This window comes from Caenorhabditis elegans, chromosome III (genome assembly GCF_000002985.6).
Source record: "Caenorhabditis elegans chromosome III".
Classification (NCBI taxonomy): domain Eukaryota; kingdom Metazoa; phylum Nematoda; class Chromadorea; order Rhabditida; family Rhabditidae; genus Caenorhabditis; species Caenorhabditis elegans.
The window spans coordinates 12,874,788-12,896,123 of record NC_003281.10 but is presented as its reverse complement, the minus strand read 5'-3'; the positions used below and the strand labels follow the sequence as shown (position 1 = coordinate 12,896,123).

The 21,336-nt window shown below is 38.7% G+C and overlaps 5 protein-coding genes across 7 annotated transcripts; 3 read left to right on the top strand and 2 right to left on the bottom strand.

The window, feature by feature from the left end:
• Positions 1-4,385: 4,385 nt before the first annotated feature.
• unc-71 (Disintegrin and metalloproteinase domain-containing protein unc-71) lies at positions 4,386-15,081 on the top strand. Its single transcript, NM_067279.8, has 6 exons — positions 4,386-4,589; positions 6,150-6,793; positions 9,164-9,235; positions 10,445-10,954; positions 11,660-12,936; positions 14,379-15,081. Exons 1-6 carry the CDS (start codon positions 4,517-4,519, stop codon positions 14,929-14,931), a joined length of 3,129 nt encoding a protein of 1,042 aa, NP_499680.1. The 5' UTR covers positions 4,386-4,516; the 3' UTR covers positions 14,932-15,081.
• Y37D8A.29 (uncharacterized protein) lies at positions 4,444-4,485 on the top strand (the record flags this gene model as incomplete). The annotated part of the gene is made up of 1 exon (NM_001361743.1): positions 4,444-4,485. The coding sequence occupies one exon, from the start codon at positions 4,444-4,446 to the stop codon at positions 4,483-4,485; it is 42 nt and encodes a 13-aa protein (NP_001348753.1).
• A 341-nt stretch (positions 15,082-15,422) lies between the features above and the next one.
• enu-3.5 (ENhancer of Uncoordination) lies at positions 15,423-17,928 on the bottom strand. Of its 2 annotated transcripts, NM_067277.6 has the most exons (6): positions 17,407-17,928; positions 17,013-17,348; positions 16,761-16,898; positions 16,040-16,600; positions 15,845-15,991; positions 15,423-15,797 (listed from the first exon to the last, which is right to left on the bottom strand). In NM_067277.6, exons 1-6 carry the CDS (start codon positions 17,464-17,466, stop codon positions 15,663-15,665), a joined length of 1,377 nt encoding a protein of 458 aa, NP_499678.1. In that variant the 5' UTR covers positions 17,467-17,928; the 3' UTR covers positions 15,423-15,662. The 2 variants fall into 2 exon arrangements, 1 of the variants encoding a protein (NP_499678.1); NR_149265.1 differs by having other exon boundaries at positions 15,663-15,797; positions 16,761-17,348; positions 17,407-17,466.
• A 618-nt stretch (positions 17,929-18,546) lies between these two features.
• cec-7 (Chromo domain-containing protein) lies at positions 18,547-20,341 on the top strand (the record flags this gene model as incomplete). 2 transcript variants are annotated; one of them, NM_001027656.7, is made up of 5 exons in its annotated part: positions 18,547-18,915; positions 18,969-19,247; positions 19,302-19,562; positions 19,616-19,900; positions 19,952-20,341. In NM_001027656.7, 5 exons carry the CDS (start codon positions 18,547-18,549, stop codon positions 20,255-20,257), a joined length of 1,500 nt encoding a protein of 499 aa, NP_001022827.1. The 2 variants fall into 2 exon arrangements, with proteins under 2 accessions (NP_001022827.1, NP_001022828.1); NM_001027657.3 differs by lacking the exon at positions 18,969-19,247 and having other exon boundaries at positions 19,952-20,257.
• Positions 20,341-21,093, bottom strand: spcs-2 (Signal peptidase complex subunit 2; the record flags this gene model as incomplete). Its single annotated transcript, NM_067275.8, has 2 exons — positions 20,341-20,958; positions 21,013-21,093. The coding sequence occupies 2 exons, from the start codon at positions 21,091-21,093 to the stop codon at positions 20,497-20,499; spliced, it is 543 nt and encodes a 180-aa protein (NP_499676.1). The 3' UTR covers positions 20,341-20,496.
• Between the last annotated feature and the right edge of the window lie 243 nt (positions 21,094-21,336).

Below are 21,336 nucleotides of genomic sequence, written 5' to 3'. Positions count from 1 at the left end.
GCAATTTCTGAGAAAATGCTCCAAAATGGTGTGTTATGAGGGTGGCCGAGTTTTCTTAATTCAAATTTTCGATTCCGGCAATGTGCCGGTTTGCCGGAAATTGTCATTTTTGGCAAATTGCCGGTTTGCTGAATTTGCCGGAAATTTTCGATTGCGGCAATGTGTCGGTTTGCCGTAAATTGTCATTTTTGGCAAATTTCCAGTTTGCCGGTTTGCCGAAAATTTTTAATTCCGGCAATTTGCCGGTTCGCCGGAAATTTTAAATTCCGGCAACTTGCCGATCTGGCGAAAACTTTCAATTCCGGTAATTTACCGATTTGCCGGAAATGATTTTTTATAAGACGGAAACACTTAAAACTGTGCCATTTTGGAAATTTTTTTCCTGTTTTCTTTTGATTTCTACTTAGAATTTTCTTAATTTTCAAAATAAATGTAAGAACATTCGTTGGATGCGTACAATTTTGCCGAATAAAATTGAAATTCTAAAATTTCAAAAAAAATGTGCAGTTTGCCGCAGTTGCCGTTTGCCGGTATTTTTCGATTCCGGCAATTTGCCGATTTGCCAAAAAATCGTTTCCACTGGTCACAACTATATTAAAATGTATGTATTAAAACATATATTTTAATACGTTTTGCAACATTAATTGAATATTTTGGTGTCGATTAGAAAATTCATTTATGGGGTTATTAAAGTAGTGTCGCAAAATCAAAAAGTGTAGAAAAATTACGCCACAAATGTATTAAAATACATGTTTTTTTTGTGTATTTTAATACAATTGTGACGTAATTTTTCTACACTTTTTTTAATTTTCCGACACTACTTGAATAATTTTTAGTAATGATTTTTAAAGGTGGTGTAGTCGAATTTTTTTATTGCCTTATTAGGCTCAAAATTGTCTGAAAACACCGAATTTCATAATGAAACTTCTTGAAAACTTTTCAGAAAAAAGTTATGACGGCTCAAAAAATGGTCTAAAATTAGTTAAAATTGGAAATTTGACCGACTTGTCAATGTCGCAGCGGCTGGAAACATTTTTTTTTGAAATCACCGCCAAATTTTGGGTATACATGTCTAATATCTTGCGTTTTAAATTTGATTAAGGTATTTAAAAGTCAATGGACGGCGAGATTTTTAATTAATTTTTTAAACCAAAACTCGCCGTCCATCGACTTTTAAATACCTTAATCAAGTTTAAAACGCAAGGTATTAGACATGTATACCCAAAATTTGGCGGTGATATCAAAAAAAAATTGTTTTCAGCCGCTGCGACATTGACAAGTTGGTCAAATTTCCGATTTTTACTAATTTTAGACCATTTTTTGAGCCGTCATAACTTTTTTTTTTGAGAAGATTTCAAGAAGTTTCATTATGAAATTCGGTGTTTTCAGACAATTTTGAGTATAATAAAGCAATAAATAAAAATACGACTACACCACCTCTAAAACTGAGACAATTCAAATTCAAAAATGATCTATTTAATAATGTATCCGTGTTTTGAAACCCAATAATCTAGTTGGGGGTAATCTGCAGAAGCTCTTCGGTAATATGATGTTTTCCTAGTGCCACCTGCCCCTGTTCTCAGTGAAATGGCAAAGAGAAAAGAGGGGGGATGCCCAAATGTGTAATCGAACATGTCGTCTTTCTATATGACCGGGTGTCCTGCTCTAGGCTGTGATCTTCTCTGAAACCACCTGTCGTCGTTTGAGTAGTGTCCTCCTTGTCTTGTCTCTCTGGGCCCTCCACGCATGTCTGTCATCTTCTGAAGGGCAGGGTATTGTGTGTGTGTGTCCCCTCTCCTCTTGGGTACCCAATTGGGTGAATACACCACCCAAAAGAGGACGGTCCGTGGTAGATCTGTCACCTGCTGTTTCACTGTCTGATACTCTTCGTGACGGTGCTCTCTCGTTCACTGGGCTCTTTTTTTATTCTGCAATTTTGAACGGCAATGTCTGCGTTTTTGGAAATTTTCGGCGAAAATTCGTCAACTTTAGATATTGTTGTGTTTTGGAATTTTTGGCTTTTAAAAATTTCGGCAGTTGCTGTGTTTTTTTTTTGAATTTTCGGCAACTTTGGCAATTTGTGGTTTTTTCAAAATTTTCAAAAAGTTTGGAAATTTCTGGTTTTCAAAGTTTTCGGCAACTCCTCCGGCAACAGATAGTTTTCCAATTTTCGGCAAATTAGCAGTTTTTCGCTTTTGAAAAATTTCGGGAAATTCTGGTTTTTAACATTTTCGGCAAAAACGGAAAAGTTCAACTTTCAGAAGTTGAATTTTTGCCGAAATTGCCGGAGTAAATTGAAATTTTCGGCAAATTTCTGGAATTGAGAATGTCCGGCAACCCCACAAATTGCCGGAATTGAGAATTTCCGGAAAACCGGCATTTCGCCGATTTGCCGAATTTGTCGGAATGAAATTAAAATTCCCGGCAAACCGTCAAATTGCCGGAATTAAGAATTTCCGGCAAACCCGCAAATTGCCGGAATTGAAAAATTTCAGGCAAATCCGGAATTCGCCGGAATTGAGAATTTCCGGAAAACCGGCAAATTGTTGGAATTTTTAATTTTCGGCAAACCCGCAAATTTCTGGCAATTTTCCGATTTCCAGAATTTTCCGGAATAAAATCGAAATTTCCGGCAAACCGGCAAATTGCCGGAATTGAGAATTTCCGGCAAATCGGCAAATTGCTGGAATAGAAAAATTTCCGGCAAATTTCCGGCGATTTGCCGAATCTTGAAAAAAATAGCAATTTGCCGAATCTGTCGGAATAAAATTGAAAATTCCGGAAAACCGGCAAATTGCTGGAATAGAAAAATTTCCGGCAAACCGGCAAATTTCCGAAATTTTTGCCGATTTGCCGAATTTGCCGAACCCAGCTTTATACATTATGGGTACCTTTAATCCCCGAATTTTTATTCTAACTTTAACCAAAAAAGTTTTCACAATTCCCGTTATCGAAAATTGTGGCCTTTTGAATGGTTTAAAATTTTGAATGTGTGTGACGAGACTCTCGACAAAGCATTTATGAATATGAGAATGCGCCGCTATATTTCATACTCGCGAAAATTTCCATTCATATGCAAATTTTTGCAGAATTCTTCCCATCTCTCTCTCTCGACACTTACTCTCAAAATGACCAAAGTAGAGCGAGGCATAAGAGAGATTTTCTATCCGTTTTTCGAGTACTTTGTGATTGAATTTGAAAGTGTGCCTCTTCTCCATCCGAACCACCGGTTCCTTTCTCTTTTTGTGTCGGTTTTCATGAAAATTTTTGAATGGGAATATAGGAAAAGCTCGAGGAAAAGCTGTACTTTTCCAGAGATTTCACGTAGTGCCAGGCTGTCCCATTACGGTTTGATCTACAAAAAATACGGGAATTTTTTGCCCAAAAAATGTGACGTCAGCACGTTTTTAACCATGCAAAATCAGTTGAGAACTTTGCCGCATTTTTTGTAGATCTACGTAGATCAAGTCGAAATGAGACACTCTGGCACCACGTGAGATTTGAAAATAAAGTATTAGTCGAGAAAGCCATGATTCACTGCATTTCTGCCCCATTAAATTTCGACGAACTTTTTTTGTTTATTCTGACTAACCACACGAATACCTATTTTATTTTCCCGCCAAAAAAAATTCTGAGTAAATTTGAATTTCCCGCCGAAAATGTTTCTGGAATAGTTTGAATGTCCCCTTTAAAAATATCTGAAAATATTCAAATTTAGAGCTTTAAAAATTTCTGAGAAAATTTTAATTTTCCGCCAAAAAATGTTTTTTTTTTAAATATTTCCAGAGAGAATTTGAATTTCCCGTCAAAAAATTTTCTGCAAAATTTGAATTTCCCCTTGAAACAGTATCTGAAAAATGTTCAATTAGCGGCAAAAATTCTGAGAATATTTGAATTTCCCGCCAAAAAAAAAGGTTTTTGAGAAAATTTGAATTACCGCTAAAAAATTAGTGTACGAAAATTTAAATTTCCCGCCTGATTATTCCTTAGAAAATTTGAAGTTCTCGCCACTATTTTAACTTTGAAAATTTGAATTTCCCGCGAAAAAAATCATCCTGAAAAAACTGAATTTCCCGCCTAAAAAATGTTTTTTTTTCTTGAGAAAATTTAAATTTCGCACCAGATTTTTTTGTTTGAAAAATTGTATTTTCCGCAAAAATGTTTCCTGAGATAATTTGAATTACCGCTAAAAAATTTTAAAAAAGTATACAAAAATTTGAATTTCCCACCAAAAATCCCAGATTTCTAATTCTTGAGTTTTTCCTAAATCTCTCTAATAATTTCTCTTCTTCTTTCCGATCTCTTCTAAACTAAATTTTCACTCGTTTTTCAAATTTTTAAACAGTTTCTTAGAAAAATCTCACCATCAATTTCACTTTTTTCAGATCTGCAAAAACCCAAAACCTATACTACTGCCCAAATTTCCATCTACTCTGATAGATAATGGTGTGTAGTTGGAAAGACAACAGGATATCATCATCATAATAACATCATCATCATCACTCACTCACAGAACATGATTTGTGCATCAAAAATAACGATGCTCGGGCTTTTAGTGATGTGCACTCTTGGGGGAGTTTTGGGTAAAGGTGAGTGGCATGGAAAGCGAAAAAAAAAATTTTCCCGAATTTTCGAAAATATCTTTAAATTTGGCGATTTTTCAGCAAAAAAAGCAAAATTTTGGAAAAAAAACAATGTTTTTTTCTGAAAAATCTATTTTTTTTTTGCGATTACATTTTTAAAAAATAATACAATAAATACATAAAAGGATGTTATCGAATAAATTCGATTTTCTGGGAAATTTTGTTTATGTTGATGAAAAACCACCGAAATTTTAAAATATTTTCAAAAAAAAAGCGGGGAAAAACTAGCATTTGCGGTCTTTTTTGGCAGTTTGGGACTTAGAAAAAGGCGGAGTTTGATGATTTTGCAAGTCTGCGGCGCGGTTTTAGCTAAAATTCGAATTTTTTTGTTGGTGGAATATAATGAATTCATCGAGTTTTTCCCTTGAAAAACGAAGAGAATTAAAATATTAAATACTAAAAAAATCAGCAAAAATGGTCCGAAAATGAGAATTTTAGGCCAAAATTGTAAAACCACTTGTCCACGGGTAGTGCATAATTCGTCGTAAATCGACATGCATTAATCCGCGCCGCGGGTTTGCTAATTTAGGCTCCGCCTCGTTTTTTAAGCCGAAACTGCGCCATAGTTTTGAATGAAAAATATCTAAAGTTGATTTTTAAAAAAACGAAAAAATTTGAATTTCCCGCCTAAATTTTTCTACGGGAACACTTCTGAGAATGCGTATTACACAACATATTTGACGCGCAAAATATCTCGTAGCGAAAACTACAGTAATTCATTAAATTACTACTGTAGCGCTTGTGTCGATTTACGGGCTCGATTTACACGAATTAGGTAGAAAATAAGAAAATAAGAAAATCATACGAAGAAACGAAGGAAAATAAATTGAATTCAAAAATCGAGATCCCTTAAATCGACAAAATTTTTTGAATATGAAATTTAAGCAAAGAATGAGAAAATAACACAAAAAAGAAGGAAAATAAATTAATTTCAAAAAAACCGAGCCCGTAAATCGACACAAGCGCTACAGTAGTCATTTAAACAGTAGTTTTCGCTGCGAGATATTTCATATTTTGCGCGTCAAATATGTTGTGCAAAACGCATTCTCGGAAGTGTTCCCGTAGAAAAATTTAGGCGGGAAATTCAAATTTTTCCGTTTTTTTAAAATCAACAGATATTTTTCATTCAAAACTATGGCGCAGTTTCGGCTTAAAAAACGAGGCGGAGCCTAAATTAGCAAACCCGCGGCGCGGATTAATGCATGTCGATTTACGAATAATTATGTACTACCCGTGGACAAGTGGTTTTACAATTTTGGCCTAAAATTCTCATTTTCGGACCATTTTTGCTGATTTTTTTAGTATTTAATATTTTAATTCTCTTCGTTTTTCAAGGGAAAAACAGTAGTCATTTAAAGAGTAGTTTTCGCTGCGAGATATTTCATATTTTGCGCGTCAAATATGTTGTGCAATACGCATTCTCAGAATTTTATATTCACGGAATTTATCTTAATCTCGGAATGTATATAAAGCCAGAAGAAATCCTAAAAACTTTTGAATTTTCAGTAGATATCCGTCAAACGACTGCCAATAAAGCCTTCATGGAAACAATGCGTGCAGATGGCTACGAAGTTGTTCACCCCTTCCAAATTCGCGATAAAAACGAACGAATCGGAATTGACACGCGAAATTATTTCCTAAAAGCTCAAGAACACTACTCTCACGTGACAATTGTGATACGATCCAATCAACTGGGCCGTCTGAAGCTGGTCTTGGAACGAAATAATTTCATATTCCTGAACCAGACGGCTTTCCACAAGTTGGATGCGGATGGCGAGCGGGTTATTCAAAATCGTGTGGAAAATTGCTACTATCAGGGTACTGTAGGCGGAGAGGAGAGCTCATTTGTGGCGTTGAGCTCGTGCAACGGGCTCCGTGGAGTTATCTCATTCGCGAACGGAACTACATTCGGAATATGGCCACTAGATGGCGGGGATCGGAATTCGAGAAGGCATCCGCATATTCTATATAAATCCGAATGGAGTCAAGAGGCAAAGTGTGGAAGTTCGATGGCTCATGCGGTTGGTCAACGGCGGATGAAGAAGCATGTTCATAAGCATCGGAGCCATCATCATGAGCATAATAAAAAACGAGATGTTTCGAAAAGGACGAAATATGTGGAAGTTGCGCTTATTGCTGATTATGAATTTGTAATACTTTTTTTTATTTAAAAAAAAATTGAAAAAAAAACAGGTTTTGCCGAAATTTTGCAATTTTTTTTGGAAATTTTGGAATGAATTTCAAACTGCAAAATTCGATTTATCCGATAAAATTGCCTGAAATTATCGAAAAAAATTTCAAACTGCCATAAATCCTACTTTTTTCTAATTTTTTAAATAACCCAAACGCGAAATTTTTCGATTTTCAGCGTCAAAAAAAATTTGAAAGGAATTTGGAAATTCTATAGATTTTGTGATGAAAAATGTGAAAAAAATCAAATTAAGTATTTTTGAATTGAAATTAGTGGAAAAATATTATCCAGAATCGAAATTTTACGATTTTTGAGCCGAAACGTTTTTTTTTCAAAGTCGCAAAAATTAGCTGAAAAAAAAATTTTTCTTTGAAAATTTCTATAAAAAACAGGGAAATTTTCAGAAATACTTTTTTTGCCTACAAATTTTTTTATTACAAATTCTAAAAAATTCTAGCTTTTCTTATTATCCAGGAACGAAATTTTTCGGTTTTTTTTTGCGGTCTCGACCCGACAATTTTTTTTTGTTGAATGCGAAAAGATGTGCGCCTTTAAAAAGTAACGTATTATCGTTTTTTTTTTGTAAAAAAATTTTTTAAATTGATGAAATTCCGCCAAAGTTTGAAATTACAGTACTCTTTAAAGGTGCACACCTTTTTGTGTTGAATAACTGGAAAAATGTCAGAAATACGGGCCTCGACACGACAATTTTTTTTGTTGAATGGGAAAAGATGTGCGCCTTTAAAAATTACAGTATTTTATCGATTTTTCATCGTTTTATAGTTAACAATTTTAAAAAATCGATTAAAATTCCCCAAAATTTGAAATTACAGTACTCTTTAAAGGTGCACACCTTTTTGTATTTAAAAAAAATGTAAAAATGTCAGGAATACGGGTGTCGACACGACAATTTTTTTTGTTGAATGGGAAAAGATGTGCGCCTTTAAAAAGTAACGTATTATCGTTTTTTTTGTTAAAAAAAATTAAAAAATCGATGAAAATTCTGCAAAATTTGAAATTACTGTACTCGTTAAAGGCACACACATTATCGTATTGAAACATTGGAAAAAAAATAGAAAAATGTAGGAAATACGGGTCTCGACACGACACTTTTTTTTGTTGAATGCGAAAATATGTGCGCCTTTAAAAAGTACTGTATTTTATGTTTTTCGTTTTTCATCGTTATTTTTTGTTAAAAACACGAAAAAAAAAGCTCGAAACTACAGTATTCTTTAAAGGCTCACACATTTTCGTATTTAACAGAAAATTTTTCGTGTCGAGACCCGAGTACCGTAATTTTGGCAAATTCAAAAATTCTAGCTTTTCTTATTATCCAGGCGCGAAAGTTTTCGATATTTTGCGCTTTCGACACGACAATTTTTTGTTATAAAAACATTTTTAAAAAAATTGATTTTTCATTTTTTTTTAATAAAAAAAAAATTATTTTTAGCTTTAAAAACCTTTTTTTGGCACCAAAATCCAAAAATTTTCTCGGAAACTTTGTGAAAATTGGCATTTTTTACTTTTGAGCAATTTTGGGCTCCGAATACACATTTTCGCATCTAACAAAAAGTTGTCGTGTCGAGACCGTTTTTTTTTGGCTCAAAAATCGCAAAATTTCGCTTCTTGGTGATATTTTTCCACTAATTTCAATTTTAAAGCCCCATATTTTTATAAAAAAACTTTTAGAAATTCAATTTTTCATCACAAAATCTATAGGATTTCCAAAAATCCGCCAAAATCAATTTATACGAATTTCAACTCATCTCAATAGAAATTTGGCAGTTTGTCAATCACTCAGAACGCCAGAACTCGCGTTCTGCCATGTTTTAACCCCCGCGAATTTTAATTCCTTCCTCCTCGAAACCCCGCAGATTATAATCTGACAAATACCCCCCTCCGGGAATTTTTATTGGCATGATGCAAGCAGAAAATTGAAATGAGGGTGCAGTTTTGCATTTACATTTCGCGCAGAACAGATGGCACACTTGTCCGTGTGTAGTACAAAATTCTTCGTAAATCGACATGCGGAAAGAACCGTGCCGCAGGGTTGCGAAATTAGGCTCCGCCTCTCTTTATGTGCGACGCTGCTTTTTGCAAAATTAACAGAAGTATATTGAGGTACCACGGATTCAAGATCTGGTGGGATTTCGGATCTACCGTTTCCGTATCTACCATTTCCGAATCGGAAATGGTAGATTCGGAATTCCACGAGCTCTTGAATCCGTGGTGCCTCTATAATCCTTCGTAAATCGACATGCGTCAAACCGCACCTCAGCCTTGCAAAACCTTTGCTCCGTCTCTCTGATAAAATGTTTTAAATTTGTAGATGAAAGCCCGCGGACTTCACGATCTGGATGCCATCTCATATATGCTCGAATCATTGAATATTGCGGATTCGGTGAGTTTCTAAATTTCTGAGAATGCGTATTGTGCAACACATTTGACGCGCAAAATATAACTATATCTCGTAGCGAAAACTACAGTAATCCTTTAAATGATTACTGTAGCGCTTCTGTGTCGATTACGGATTCGATTTTTGGATTTTTGGATATTAAAGTTGGAAAAGAAATTAATTTCAAAAATCGAAAATCGAGATCCCGTTGTGCATTTGTTCCTCCACTTCTACGACTTTAAAGGGAGGCGCATTTATGAGGAATGGTCTTGCCGCGCGGTTAGTCATAATTTTTAACAGTTTCTGTTCAAAACTCGCGTAGATCACACGTAGATCACAATTAATTTGTGAAAAAGCAACAGAAATACAAAAATAAGTCATAAATATTTTGTGATCTACATGTGATCTTCGCGAATTTTACACAGAAAGTGCTAAAAATGATGACTAAACGCGCGGCAAGACCATTCCGGATAAATGCGCCTCCCTTCAAAGGTGGAGTGCGCCCAATGGGGAAATTGCTTTAAAACACGCCTATGGTACCACAATGACCGAATATCATGATAAAAAATTCAAAAAAATTTTCTAGATTTTGTACGATTTTTGAAAATTGGAAAAATCTCAGTTTTCCCCTAATTATTTTTGAATTTCCGCCAATTGGATTTGTTCGGTGGAGCGCGCTTGCATTATTTTTAATTAATTCTCGTTATTTGACTGATTTTCTTCATTTTCTATGTGTTTTCCTCGGAAAATGGAAGAAATAAATAAGACAAATGCAAAATATTTGTTAAAAAGTAATTGAAAATGCGTAAAACTGTGATATTCTGAGTTCCGACGGCAACAAGCCTGAAATTAGTATACTTCACAGTTTTACGCATTTTCAATTACTTTTTAACAAATATTTTGCATTTGTCTTATTTATTTCTTCCATTTTCCGAGGAAAACACATAGAAAATGAAGAAAATCAGTCAAATAACGAGAATAAATAAAATAAATAATTAAAAATATTGCAAGCGCGCCCCACCGAACAAATCCAATTGGCGGTAATTCAAATAGGAATTAGGGGGAAAACTGAGATTTTTTCAATTTTCAAAAAATCATTAAAAATCTAGAAAATTTTAATTTTTTTTTATCATGATATACGGTCATTGTGGTACCATAGGCGTGTTTTAAAGTAAATTTATTTTAAATTCCTAAATTTCAATTATATTTTTCCAGATGCTCTCCCGTGACCTCAACATTCGCCTTTCCGCTGTATACGTCGAACTTTGGACTGATGTTCAACGAATCGATCTTTGGGAAGATATTGAGCGAACTTTGAGTGGTGTCGTCGATTATGCTTCTGGGCACATTTATCATATTCAAAAAGACGCTTCGATCCTCTTCACAGCCGGCTCATTTGCCAATCAAGAAGTGTCGAATGCGGCGATTCGGAGTATCTGCACCGCTCGTTCGGCAGTAATTGTGAAGGGTGTCGAACAATTCGCGACACACTGGAACGGCGAGCTTCTGGCTCAATCGATTGGCCATTTGCTCGGGTTGGAGCATGATACGACTGCGTGCTCGTGTGAACCATCGCCAGAATGTGTGATGCGGCAGCAGCCGGGACGAGTTGGCGGTGGTGGTGGTTCTCCGTTCTCGTGGCAATTCTCAAAGTGTTCGGTGGCTAGAATGCATGGAATATGGCAGGATGGGAATATTCAGTGTTTGCTGAATAAGCCATTTCAAGTAATTATTTTCTACATGATCTCTAATTTTGCCGGTTTGCCGAATTTTTTTAATTCCGGCAATTTGCCGATTTGAGAACTACCGGAAAATTTTGATTTTCGGCAATTTGCCGAAAATTCTAAATTCTGGCAATTTGCCGATTAGCTAGAAATTTTCAATTCCGGCAAATTTGTCAAATTGCCGATTTGCCGAAAATTTTAAATTCCGGCAATTTGCCGATTTGCCGAAAATTTTCAATTTGCCGGAAAGTTGCCGAAATTTCAATTCCGGCAACTTACCGCTTTGCCGAAAATTTTAAATTCCTGCAATTTGCCTATTTACCGGAAATGTTAAATTCCGGCAATTTGCCGATTTGCCGGAAATTTTCAATTCCGGCAATTTGCCGATTTGCCGGAAAATTTAAATTCCGGCATATTGCTGAAAATTCTAAATTCCGGCAATTTGCCGATTTGCCGGAAATTTTCAATTCCGGCAATTTGCCGATTTGCCGGAAAATTTAAATTCCGGCAATTTGCCACTTTGTCGAAAATTCTAAATTCCGGCAATTTTCTAGATTTCTATGCCTTGTAAAAGAGAAAATGTTAAATTTTACCGGTTTGCCGATTTGCCGAAAAATTTCAATTCCGGCAATTTTTGCCGATTTGCCAGAAAAAATGCCCACCCTTTACACAAAATTCAAAATTCAAAAAAAAATTGTTCTTCTAGGTCTCGGAACTTCGCGAGTGCGGCAACGGTGTCGTCGACGGTTCCGAAGAATGTGATTGTGGAAGTCGTGAGAATTGCCAAGATCCTTGCTGTGACCCGCTAACATGCACACTCCGTCCACATGCTCAATGTGCCGCCCATCACAAATGCTGTCATCGTTGCGAACTTCGAAAAGCTGGCGACACGTGTCGATCTTCAAAATCTCCGTGTGACGTAGCCGAGCAATGTGACGGAAAATCGGGAGACTGCCCGCCTGATGGTCATCTAATCGACGGTACCGTCTGTGGAACTGATGGACAATGCTGGAGAGGAAACTGTTCGGATAGTCACCAACAATGTCAGAAGCTTTGGGGACGAGAAGCTCGAGTTGCGGAGCCAGTGTGCTTTGAGCAGAATACCAAAGGAGCCGAGTACGCGAATTGTGGACAGCGGCAAGCCGACGGAACTTATCACCCATGTCAAATTGAGGATACCCGATGTGGAACCCTACATTGCCACAGTGGAAGTATAACTCCGATCGACTCGTCACTCAAAGCTTTTACCTTTCATTTCACGGAAAACTCACACCAAATCCAGTGCAAATCGATTGCGTCAGCCGCGGTTGGTCTGACATCCGACGGCACAAATTGTGCATCCGGAAGAGTTTGTGTGGCTGGAAGTTGCGTGGAGATGAGCTCGGTGAGCTCTGCGACCGCTTGTCCTACCAATAATCTTGCTCTTTTGTGCTCCGGCCACGGCCATTGTACGACTACAGCGAGATGTGTGTGTTTTAATGGGTGGTCTGGGGTGGCTTGTGATATTCGATCGAATTCGTCGACTTATCAAGGAAGTATGGGATTTGGGGAAGAAGGTTCGGGGGGATCTTCACAAAAATCATCCGAGAGAAAAACCATCATGATACCTCACCTGAACATTGGAACCACCCTGGAGACTGCTACCCTTTTCGCGATTCTTCTCGGATTCGGAGTCTTCCTACTCCTATGCCTGGTCTGTCTGATGCTTTGCTATCGGCGACGTTCGGTGGTGGAGATCCCGAAGCCCAGCGATGAGAAGGACGAGGAATCCCCAGATCGGCAGATCAAATTCGGCAATATGCCATCGTATCGGGAAGAGAAGCGGAAACGGAAGAGCAATAAGAAGATCTACGGAGCGCTGAATCGGATCACGGAGGCTGACGAGCGGGATTCGACGAGTTTGCGGTCGAGGGATAGTGCTGGAGGAAGTCAGCAGTTGGTGGATAGGAGGAATGGGGCGCCCGTGGTTGTTGGGGGGATACGGTAGGTGTCGAGGCAACTGCATGGAAAGAGGAGATTTGCGAGAAGGAGATCTGGCGAGAAATGGAGATCACGCCCATTTTTTTGATTTTTTTTCGATTTTCCGAAAAATCAAAAATTGAAAAAATTAATTTTTAGAGATATTGGGGGAAAAGGGAATTTTTTGACATTGAAAAACGCAAATTTTGAATTTTTTTGACATCGAAAAACGGAAATTTTGAATTTTTTTGACATCGAAAAACGGAAATTTTGAATTTTTTTGACATCGAAAAACGGAAATTTTCGATATTTTGACATTGAAAAACGAAAATTTTCGAATTTTTTGGCATTGAAAAACGGAAATTTTCGATATTTTGACATTGAAAAACGCAAATTTTGAATTTTTTGGCATCGAAAAACGGAAATTTTCGATATTTTGGCATCGAAAAACGGAAATTTTCGATATTTTGACATTGAAAAACGCAAATTTTCGAATTTTTTACATCGTAAAACGAAAATTTTCGAATTTTTTGACATTGAAAAACGGAAATTTTCGATATTTTGACATTGAAAAACGGAAATTTTCGATATTTTGACATTGAAAAACGAAAATTTTGAATTTTTTGACTTCTAAAACCGCAAATTTTATATTTTTTGACTTTTAAAGCCGCAAATTTTCGATATTTTGGCATCGAAAAACGCAAATTTCCACAGTTTTTGACATGGAAAAACGAAAATTTGAATTTTTTAACACCGGAAAACGAATTTTTTACATTTTTTAACACCGAAAAACGAATTTTTTACATTTTTTGACATTGAAAAACGAAAATTTGGAATTTTTGACTTCAAAAAACGAAAATTTTGAATTTTTTGACTTGTAAAAACGAAAATTTTCGATATTTTGACATTGAAAAAATAAAAATTTTTGATTTGTGAATTTTTTTCAAAAAAAAAAATCGAAAAACATGCCCAAGCAGTGTTGTTAACAAAAAAATTTTTTTGAGCAAAAACCAAAAAAAACTTTTAAAATTCGAATTCTACACGGATTTCTGGCTTCCCTCATAAATTGAAATGAAAGAGTTTTTGCCGAACTAGGCCATTTTGGCTCGGCCATATCTGGGGTAGATTTACAGCGCGTTGCGTGTCGCGTCGCGGCTCGATTTTAATTGTAAAAATAAAAAAATTTTGTCAAAAAAAAGCAGTTTTTTTGCTGAAAAATCGAAGAAAAAATCAATTTCTATCAAATTTTTTGAAAAGAGGGACACAATTACCAAAATTTTCAGCAAAAAAAATTGGAAATTTTTTTTTCCAAGTTTTTTTTCCCGATTTTCTCTTAAAAAACCCAAAAAGTCTAGCATTCCTTCTCTTTGACCAGATCTTCGCCTAGATCTCCTTCCCACATATTTCCTTTTTGTGGTGCCTCCAAAAAAACACAAATTCCTTTTAAAAAATTCAAATTTTTGCAGCGATCCCTACGCCGGAGAGCACATCTACGCAGAGTCCTCCTCAAATCATCTGACTCGTCAATTCCGTGGAATCAACTCCGATGGCTCATATCCTCTCCGATCTTTCGGTTCATGGCGATCTTCGGCTCCAATCAGTCCGGCTTCTTCCTCAGGCCAACTGACTGATGTGAGCACTGCGACAACTCCGCTGAGGCTTAACAAGATTGGAAAATTCCTGAAAACACTGCAATCCGACGATGAATCGCCATCTCCGTTCTCTGATCATCAAAGTTTCACCACTGGAATTGGAATCGGAGCCCGCCTGGAGCAGATGCAGTTTGGAGGCGGAGGAGACGAAGAGCTATCCGCAGTTGAAGCGGATCATGATGTAGGATCCAATACGGAATCATCAAGAGGATGTGAAGAACCAATGGATCCTGGAAGTTGGGATTCCCCGACGCTGGTTAATGGAGCTTCTTCTTCTTCAACATCGAATAATTATAATTTCCGACAAAGTCCCTCACTTTTCAGTGATCCTTTTAAGCTAGAAATGACCAATAGTATGCACAATTAATTGAATTTCCTTCTTTTTTTTGAATTTTTTTTTAAATCTCAATTTCTGCGGGTCCTATATGTATATTTTATTCTTGTACCTTTTGTTTTTATTTTTTTTTACCTCACATCAAATCCCCATTGCTCACAAATCCTCAATAAATACTCGTTTTCAATATTTTACTGATCTTTGCGTTGAAAATCCCCCGAATTTTGCGATTTTTTGAATTATTTTTAGGCAGAAATGGGTACAATTTTCGTTTTCCCGCCAAATTTTGATATATCGGTGCGAGATATCCTTGCCGCGTTAATCTATGCGCCAAAAAAAAACCCCGCGTTAATCTATGCGCCAAAAAAATCTGATAAAATATGATCGCAAACAGACTTCCTAGAAACACCTGAATCTCGCCCGTAAAAAACTGAGTGCGCCTTTAAGAGCTACAGTAACCCACTAAATCACTAAATCCACTAAATCATTAAACTGAAAGTTCCTTGATGTCGAAAGAGAAACAAAATTTGACAAAAAAAAATTTATTGTCAGAGAAAAGTAATAAAAGTGAAATTGTGTGGGGAAATAAATACGGATGGGGAGTCTGAAAAATGAATGGGACTATACGAGGTCATAAATAATACAATTGTGGGGAACGATGAGCATAGAAAAGGGGAAATGGGGCTCCATAGAAAAAATAAAAGACCTAAAAACGGGGGAAAATCACAAGTAAGTTGAGAGGCGGTCGGGGGCTCAGGAGAACTTCAATCGTGTGGCTTGTCCACAGTGACGACCGCTTCCGGCGCTGCTTGTTCCGATGTCGACTCCTTCTTCTTCTTCTTAATCAAGGACGGTGGGAGCGACGTATTTTCCGGAGTGCCTGGCATTGGCGATTGCTTCTGAAAATTTGAAATTTTAGATAAAAAGATCATGAGATTTAAGTTACCGGAGTCTGGAGCTTCTCCTTGGTGGCCTTTTCGGTGACTGGAAGCATCTGAGCTTGTTGGAGCAGTGGGACCAAGTTCGTCAAATCAGTGGACAGCTTCGGGGCTTTGCGCTTCGACGATTCAGCCGCCATTGATCTTCCCTTAATCTGAAAACAAAAATCGTTGTGAGACCCAGCGTGTGCCTTTAAACTTACATGAGATCCCGGTGTGAGGAGAGCGTCGGTTTTCGGCGTTTCCTTGGTGGGTTCTGGCAGCACTGTCTTCTGTTGTGGCTCCAATTTCACAGAGAACACGTCCATCTTCATGTGCACCGGTGACGTCAATTCAAGCTTCAGCTCAAGACGGGCATCGCTGAAGATCTCCTTCTCCAAGGTCTCCGATGAGCAAACGAACGGCGGTCCATCATCAAGATATCCGTGCAGGAAAACCTTCTGCTCGGTCATTTTCTCCACATGATGTTGCACGAGCTCCAAAGCGTACCGCGCCTTTTCCTCTGTCGTCACCAGCGGCGCAGGGAGATCCAAATCATTGATGAGCGAAATGAGCTCCTTTCCACGTCCCCAATTGTCGGCGATCACTTGCAAGTGACAGCTCATTGCTTCTTCCTTTTGAGCGGTCTTGGTCCGACTCTCGTATGGTCCGTTGGTCGAGCCTGCTCCGAGGGCTGGTGTGATGGGCGGGGCCACCGCGGATCGTCGTTTCTCCATCACTTTTGTGACGTTTCCATTGGGAGTCTTGCTCTCTGCTACCACATACTGAAATTTAAAACTGTGTTTTTCAATGCTCTTTCAATGCTAATAATTCCGTTTTTACGTCGTGGCCGCGAAATGCGAAAACTCGGCCACCTTCAAAGATCTTGGCCGAGCTCTCGCTTTTTCTAGGCCACGTTGCAAAAAAATCGATAATAAAACGTACCGGATTCGCGGCAATTCCATAAGCCAACCGCTCTCGGCGTTCCTTCTCCTCATCCTCGTGCTGCTGATCGTCTTGTTCTTCTCGCTTCCTAGCCGCCATCTGCTCAGCGATGAGCTCTTCAAAATACTTCTTCTGCTCCTGAAAAGAAGGTTTCGTATGTTGAAAGTTGTCCACGTGGAGTACGCAATTCGCTTTTCATTAAATATAACTTAAATCAATAAAAAGCTAGGCCACTGGCAAAATTTCACTTACCCTCGCCTTCTGATCCTCGAGGTAGAAATACAAAAAAATGTGGAAAATGACGAAGGCGATCAGGATGCCATATCCGATGTACTTCGGCGTGTCCTTGTGAACATTGATCATGTATGCACATGACGGGCAGTGTGTGCCGTTTCCATTTTTGCAGGTTTGAGGGCTCGCCGAGCTCACAAGAGCAAGCTGCGTCGTATTGGCGGCAGGAGCGGTCACGTTTACATTTTTCGTCGAATTGCCGGCAGGAGCGGTCGCATTAGGACTTTTTGTAGGAGCGGTCACGTTTGAAGTGTTCGTAGCGGCGGAAACAGGCACATTTGGTGTGGTGGTTGTTGGCTGAAAAATGGTGAAACATTATGGTCTAGAAAAATCGAAGGATGTCTAAAAAACTCACCAATACATGAACTATTAATCCGAAGATTACCAATGAAAACAAAATACACAAAATACGCATTTTTGTGTGACGCGTGTGTCGGAGAGAAACCGATTTCACAAACTAATTTAAGTTATAATTTGTTTATTTCAATCGCTACGTGTGCCACGTGTGCCACGTGGCCACGCGTGAGTAGGGGCGGGGCCTATTTCGCAACCACCGCACACTTTTTTCGCAAGCCTCGCACGTTTTTTCCATGATATTGTTGCATTTTTTCAAAAGAAAAAACGTGCGAGGCTTGCGAAAAAAGTGTGCGGTGGTTGCGAAAAGGTCCCGTCCCTGCATCCTGTTTTGGGAAGCCCTACGAAAAGGGGAGCAGAACGAAAAGGGGATCTGCAAAAAGGGGATCTGCGAAAAGGGGAGATACGAAAAGGGGAGATACGAAAAGGGGAGCTGGCACTGTGCCAAACGCACAAAACGCAATTTTTCTCACGCAACGCACGTTGATTTTTGAAATTTTCTTCTAGAAGATACGCTTAACAACACGCGACGCGTAACATCGGAGCATCGTTGTATCGTTTTCTTCGATAAAAATAGCGTTTGGCACAGTGCCAGATCCCCTTTTCGTTGCTCCCCTTTTCGTATCTCCCCTTTTCGTATCTCCCCTTTTCGCAGATCCCTTTTTTGCAGTTCCCCTTTTCGTTCTGCTCCCCTTTTCGTGGGGCCTCGTTTTTTCGAACGCTTTTCATTTTAATTTTAGTGATTTTCAGCAGTTTTCCCAAATTTCTAGTAGTTTTTACTCATTTAATTAACTTAAACTTCTGAAAAATACAGAAATCCGCACAAATTCCCTAAAAATCGCGCTGTAAAACTCGCAAAAGATCAGATAAGTTAGAGAAATTTCAGGAAGATTTTCCTCTTGATTTTAGTGATTTTCAGCAGTTTCTTCCGCGCTTTTTTAAATTTTCCCGTAATTTAACCTATAATTTTGTGATTTAAAAGCACAGTTTTCTTTCTAAAACTTGAATTCCAAAATAATAAAATATATTTCCATATTTTGGAGAAGAACTTCCACCCGCCATCAGATTTCTTCCATTTTCGTCACATTTCTCCACTCTTTTCGCCAATTTTCCCTCATTAAAAAAAAACGAATTTTTACAGATGGCTCCTAATCGTACTCCAAAGCAAAACTTCGCCATCGGCGAGGACATCACGTGTGTCTACAAGACCCATCCCTACGACGCCACAATTATCGGAATCGAGAATAATCGAGAGGGAAAAGAGTGTTACTGCGTTCACTTCAAAGGATGGAATTGTAGATATGACGAGAAAATTGTAATCGGCGAGGAGAAAGACCGTATTTTCAAAGGGACAGTGGAGGATTATTACAAGAAGAGCCACAAGACTGTGGTGACGGCTGTAGTCGCTGGAAAGCAAAAGCAGACAGCTTCATCTTCCGCAGATTCCAATGGAACATCTTCAGGCGCAACGGAGAAGGCTGCAAAAGCTCCAGCTGCCACAATGCGCAAGGTGCTGCTCATAAAATCTTTAGATTTTAAATAAATAAATTCATATTTTTTCAGTCCGCTAAAAAAGTTGATGAGAGCAGCTCAGAAGCCGCCGATCCTAAAGCAAAAGCCGAAGAATCTTCACAGAACGCTCTGAAAGTGGATCCGCCGCTAACTACTCGCAAGTCCTCGAGAACCACAACAGAGGCCACTGGAGCAATGAAGAGATTGACTGTTGCTCAGGAGACTGAGGATGAAGCTCCGAAGGAAACGGTCCAGAAGAAAGCTCGAATTGAGCCAGTAGATTCTGCCGAAGAAAGTAAAGCGAAGGGGTCTACAGCTCCGATGCGCAAGGTGCTGCTTAACAAAATCTTGAAACTTTAAATAACTGAATTCATGTTTTTTCAGTCCGCTAAAAAAGTTGGTGAGAGCAACTCTGAAGCCACCGATCCTGAAGCAAAAGCCAAAGAATCTTCACAAAGTGCTCTGAAAGTGGAGCCGCCGCTAACTACTCACAATTCCTCGAGAAAGACAGTAGAGGCCACTGGAGCAATGAAGAGATTGACTGTTGCTAAGGAGACCGAAGATGAAGCGCTGAAGAGCCAGAAGAAAGCTCGAATTGAACCTGTGGAGGATGCCAGTAAAGCGAAGGGATCCGCAGCTCCGAAGGTACTGCTCATAAAATCTTGGAATTTTAAATAACTGAATTCATGTTTTTTCAGTCCGCCAGCAGCCGAGCCGAGGATGGTGAGAGCAGCTCAACAAATGATGCAGCTGGCACAAGATTCGTAATCGGCGAGCTAGTCGCATGCACCTACAAGGGAAAAGTATATGACGCGGTCATCACCGACATCAAGCCCGACAAGGATGGAAAGGAGTGCTACTGCATTCACTTCAAAGGATGGAACAATCGTTACGATGAGCAAATTCCAATCGGCGAGGAGACAGACCGTATTTTTAAAGGGATAGCAGATGGTTACCGAGCTCCAGTTGTCACAATGCGCAAGGTACTGCTCAGAGAATATTGAAGCTTTAAATAATAAATTTTGCATTTTCAGTCCGCTAGAAACCATGAAAAATCCACAGAGCCTCAAGCGACGAAAGAGAACGCTCCGCGGCTAGTCGGAAAACGTAGAGAACAATTCATAATCGGTGAGCAAGTCACGTGCACACAGAACGGAAAGCCATATGACGCGTACATCGTTGACATCATAACCGACACTGATGGGAAGGATTTTTACTGCGTTCACTTCAAAGGATGGAACAGCCGTTACGATGAGAAAATTCCAGTCGGCGAGGAGCAGGGTCGATTGTTCAAGGGCTCGGCCGCGAAGTACGCAGAGATGCTCGAGATGAAGAAGTAGATGGGATCTGCTAATAAATTGTTAAATTGCTAAAATTTTGTGTTTGTTAATTGTTCTTTTCAAGCTATTTGTACAATGAATTCTTACCGAAATTGACAAGTTCATATTGTATAAAATGCTGGAAATATTAGCTTTTGACAGACAAGAAACAGGATAGATGGAGAGAGAAAGGGGCACCCATGAAAAGCGAAGAAAAGGGGAAATAAATTAGGCCAAGAAAACCAGATAAATTAAATAAATTATTGTTCGCTACGAATCAAGCGGTTGTACAAGTCGTCGACCTCCTTCTTCACAAGTGGCACGATGATCTCTCCATCGTTATCGATATAAGCTCCGATAGATTTCGTGATTTTTCCCTGTCCAGAGCGTCCTTCCTTCTTAAACTCGGCCGACAGCGTGTACTTATCGTCGTGAGCCTTGATCTCCGAGCTCCACGCCCATTTTCTCGATTGTTTTCCGTCGACTTCGGTGGCCTCGTAGATGCAGTCCTTCTCGACGTACCACTGATACATTTGAAGAATTCCCATGCATATGAAGTAGGAAACCGAGCACACGGCGAGCACGATTTTCGACTTTGGGAACGGCTCGTAGTAGTCGTAGCCGCAGGCGAACGCGGAGAACGCGACGCCGATGAATGAGATGAGAAGACGCAGATTCATTAGATTATGCGATTCCGTCCATCCGACTTTGTCGTTCAGAATCTGAAACGAAAGATTTTAATTTTAATTTTAATTTTGGAGTTTCGGAGAGCAAACCTTTTTGACGACTTCATCAAGGGCATTCTTCACTGTTGGACCGTCCCATTTGTTCACAACTTTCACCGGCTCGTCCGTCATCTGAAAATTAATATATTTGAGAATAAAAATTGAATAGAAATCCAAAAAAACCCAAAAGAAATGAGCAAAAAGCTAGTGGTGACGTCTCAAAATTGGAAGTCTGCATTATTGCGTCGTGGTGTTTGCGTACTTTTTCGTGCGCGGCGCTATTGCATTTGCTTAGAAAACCGCGCCGCAGGGGGGTTTGAATTGCGAAAATGCCGTTGAGCTTTGAGAAAAGCTTTTTTTTTGTTTTTATCGATA

Excerpts from the sequence above, each read along its gene's own strand:
- unc-71 (NM_067279.8), top strand. The coding sequence starts at position 4,517 with ATGATTTGTGCATCAAAAATAACGATGCTCGGGCTTTTAGTGATGTGC. Across the intron at positions 9,236-10,444 it reads CATTGAATATTGCGGATTCG|ATGCTCTCCCGTGACCTCAA; the intron begins GTGAGTTTCTAA and ends ATATTTTTCCAG. Across the intron at positions 10,955-11,659 it reads TGCTGAATAAGCCATTTCAA|GTCTCGGAACTTCGCGAGTG; the intron begins GTAATTATTTTC and ends TTGTTCTTCTAG.
- enu-3.5 (NM_067277.6), bottom strand. The coding sequence starts at position 17,466 with ATGCGTATTTTGTGTATTTTGTTTTCATTGGTAATCTTCGGATTAATA. Across the intron at positions 16,601-16,760 it reads ATGGAATTGCCGCGAATCCG|TATGTGGTAGCAGAGAGCAA; the intron begins GTACGTTTTATT and ends TTTAAATTTCAG. Across the intron at positions 15,992-16,039 it reads TCCTCACACCGGGATCTCAT|ATTAAGGGAAGATCAATGGC; the intron begins GTAAGTTTAAAG and ends TTTTGTTTTCAG.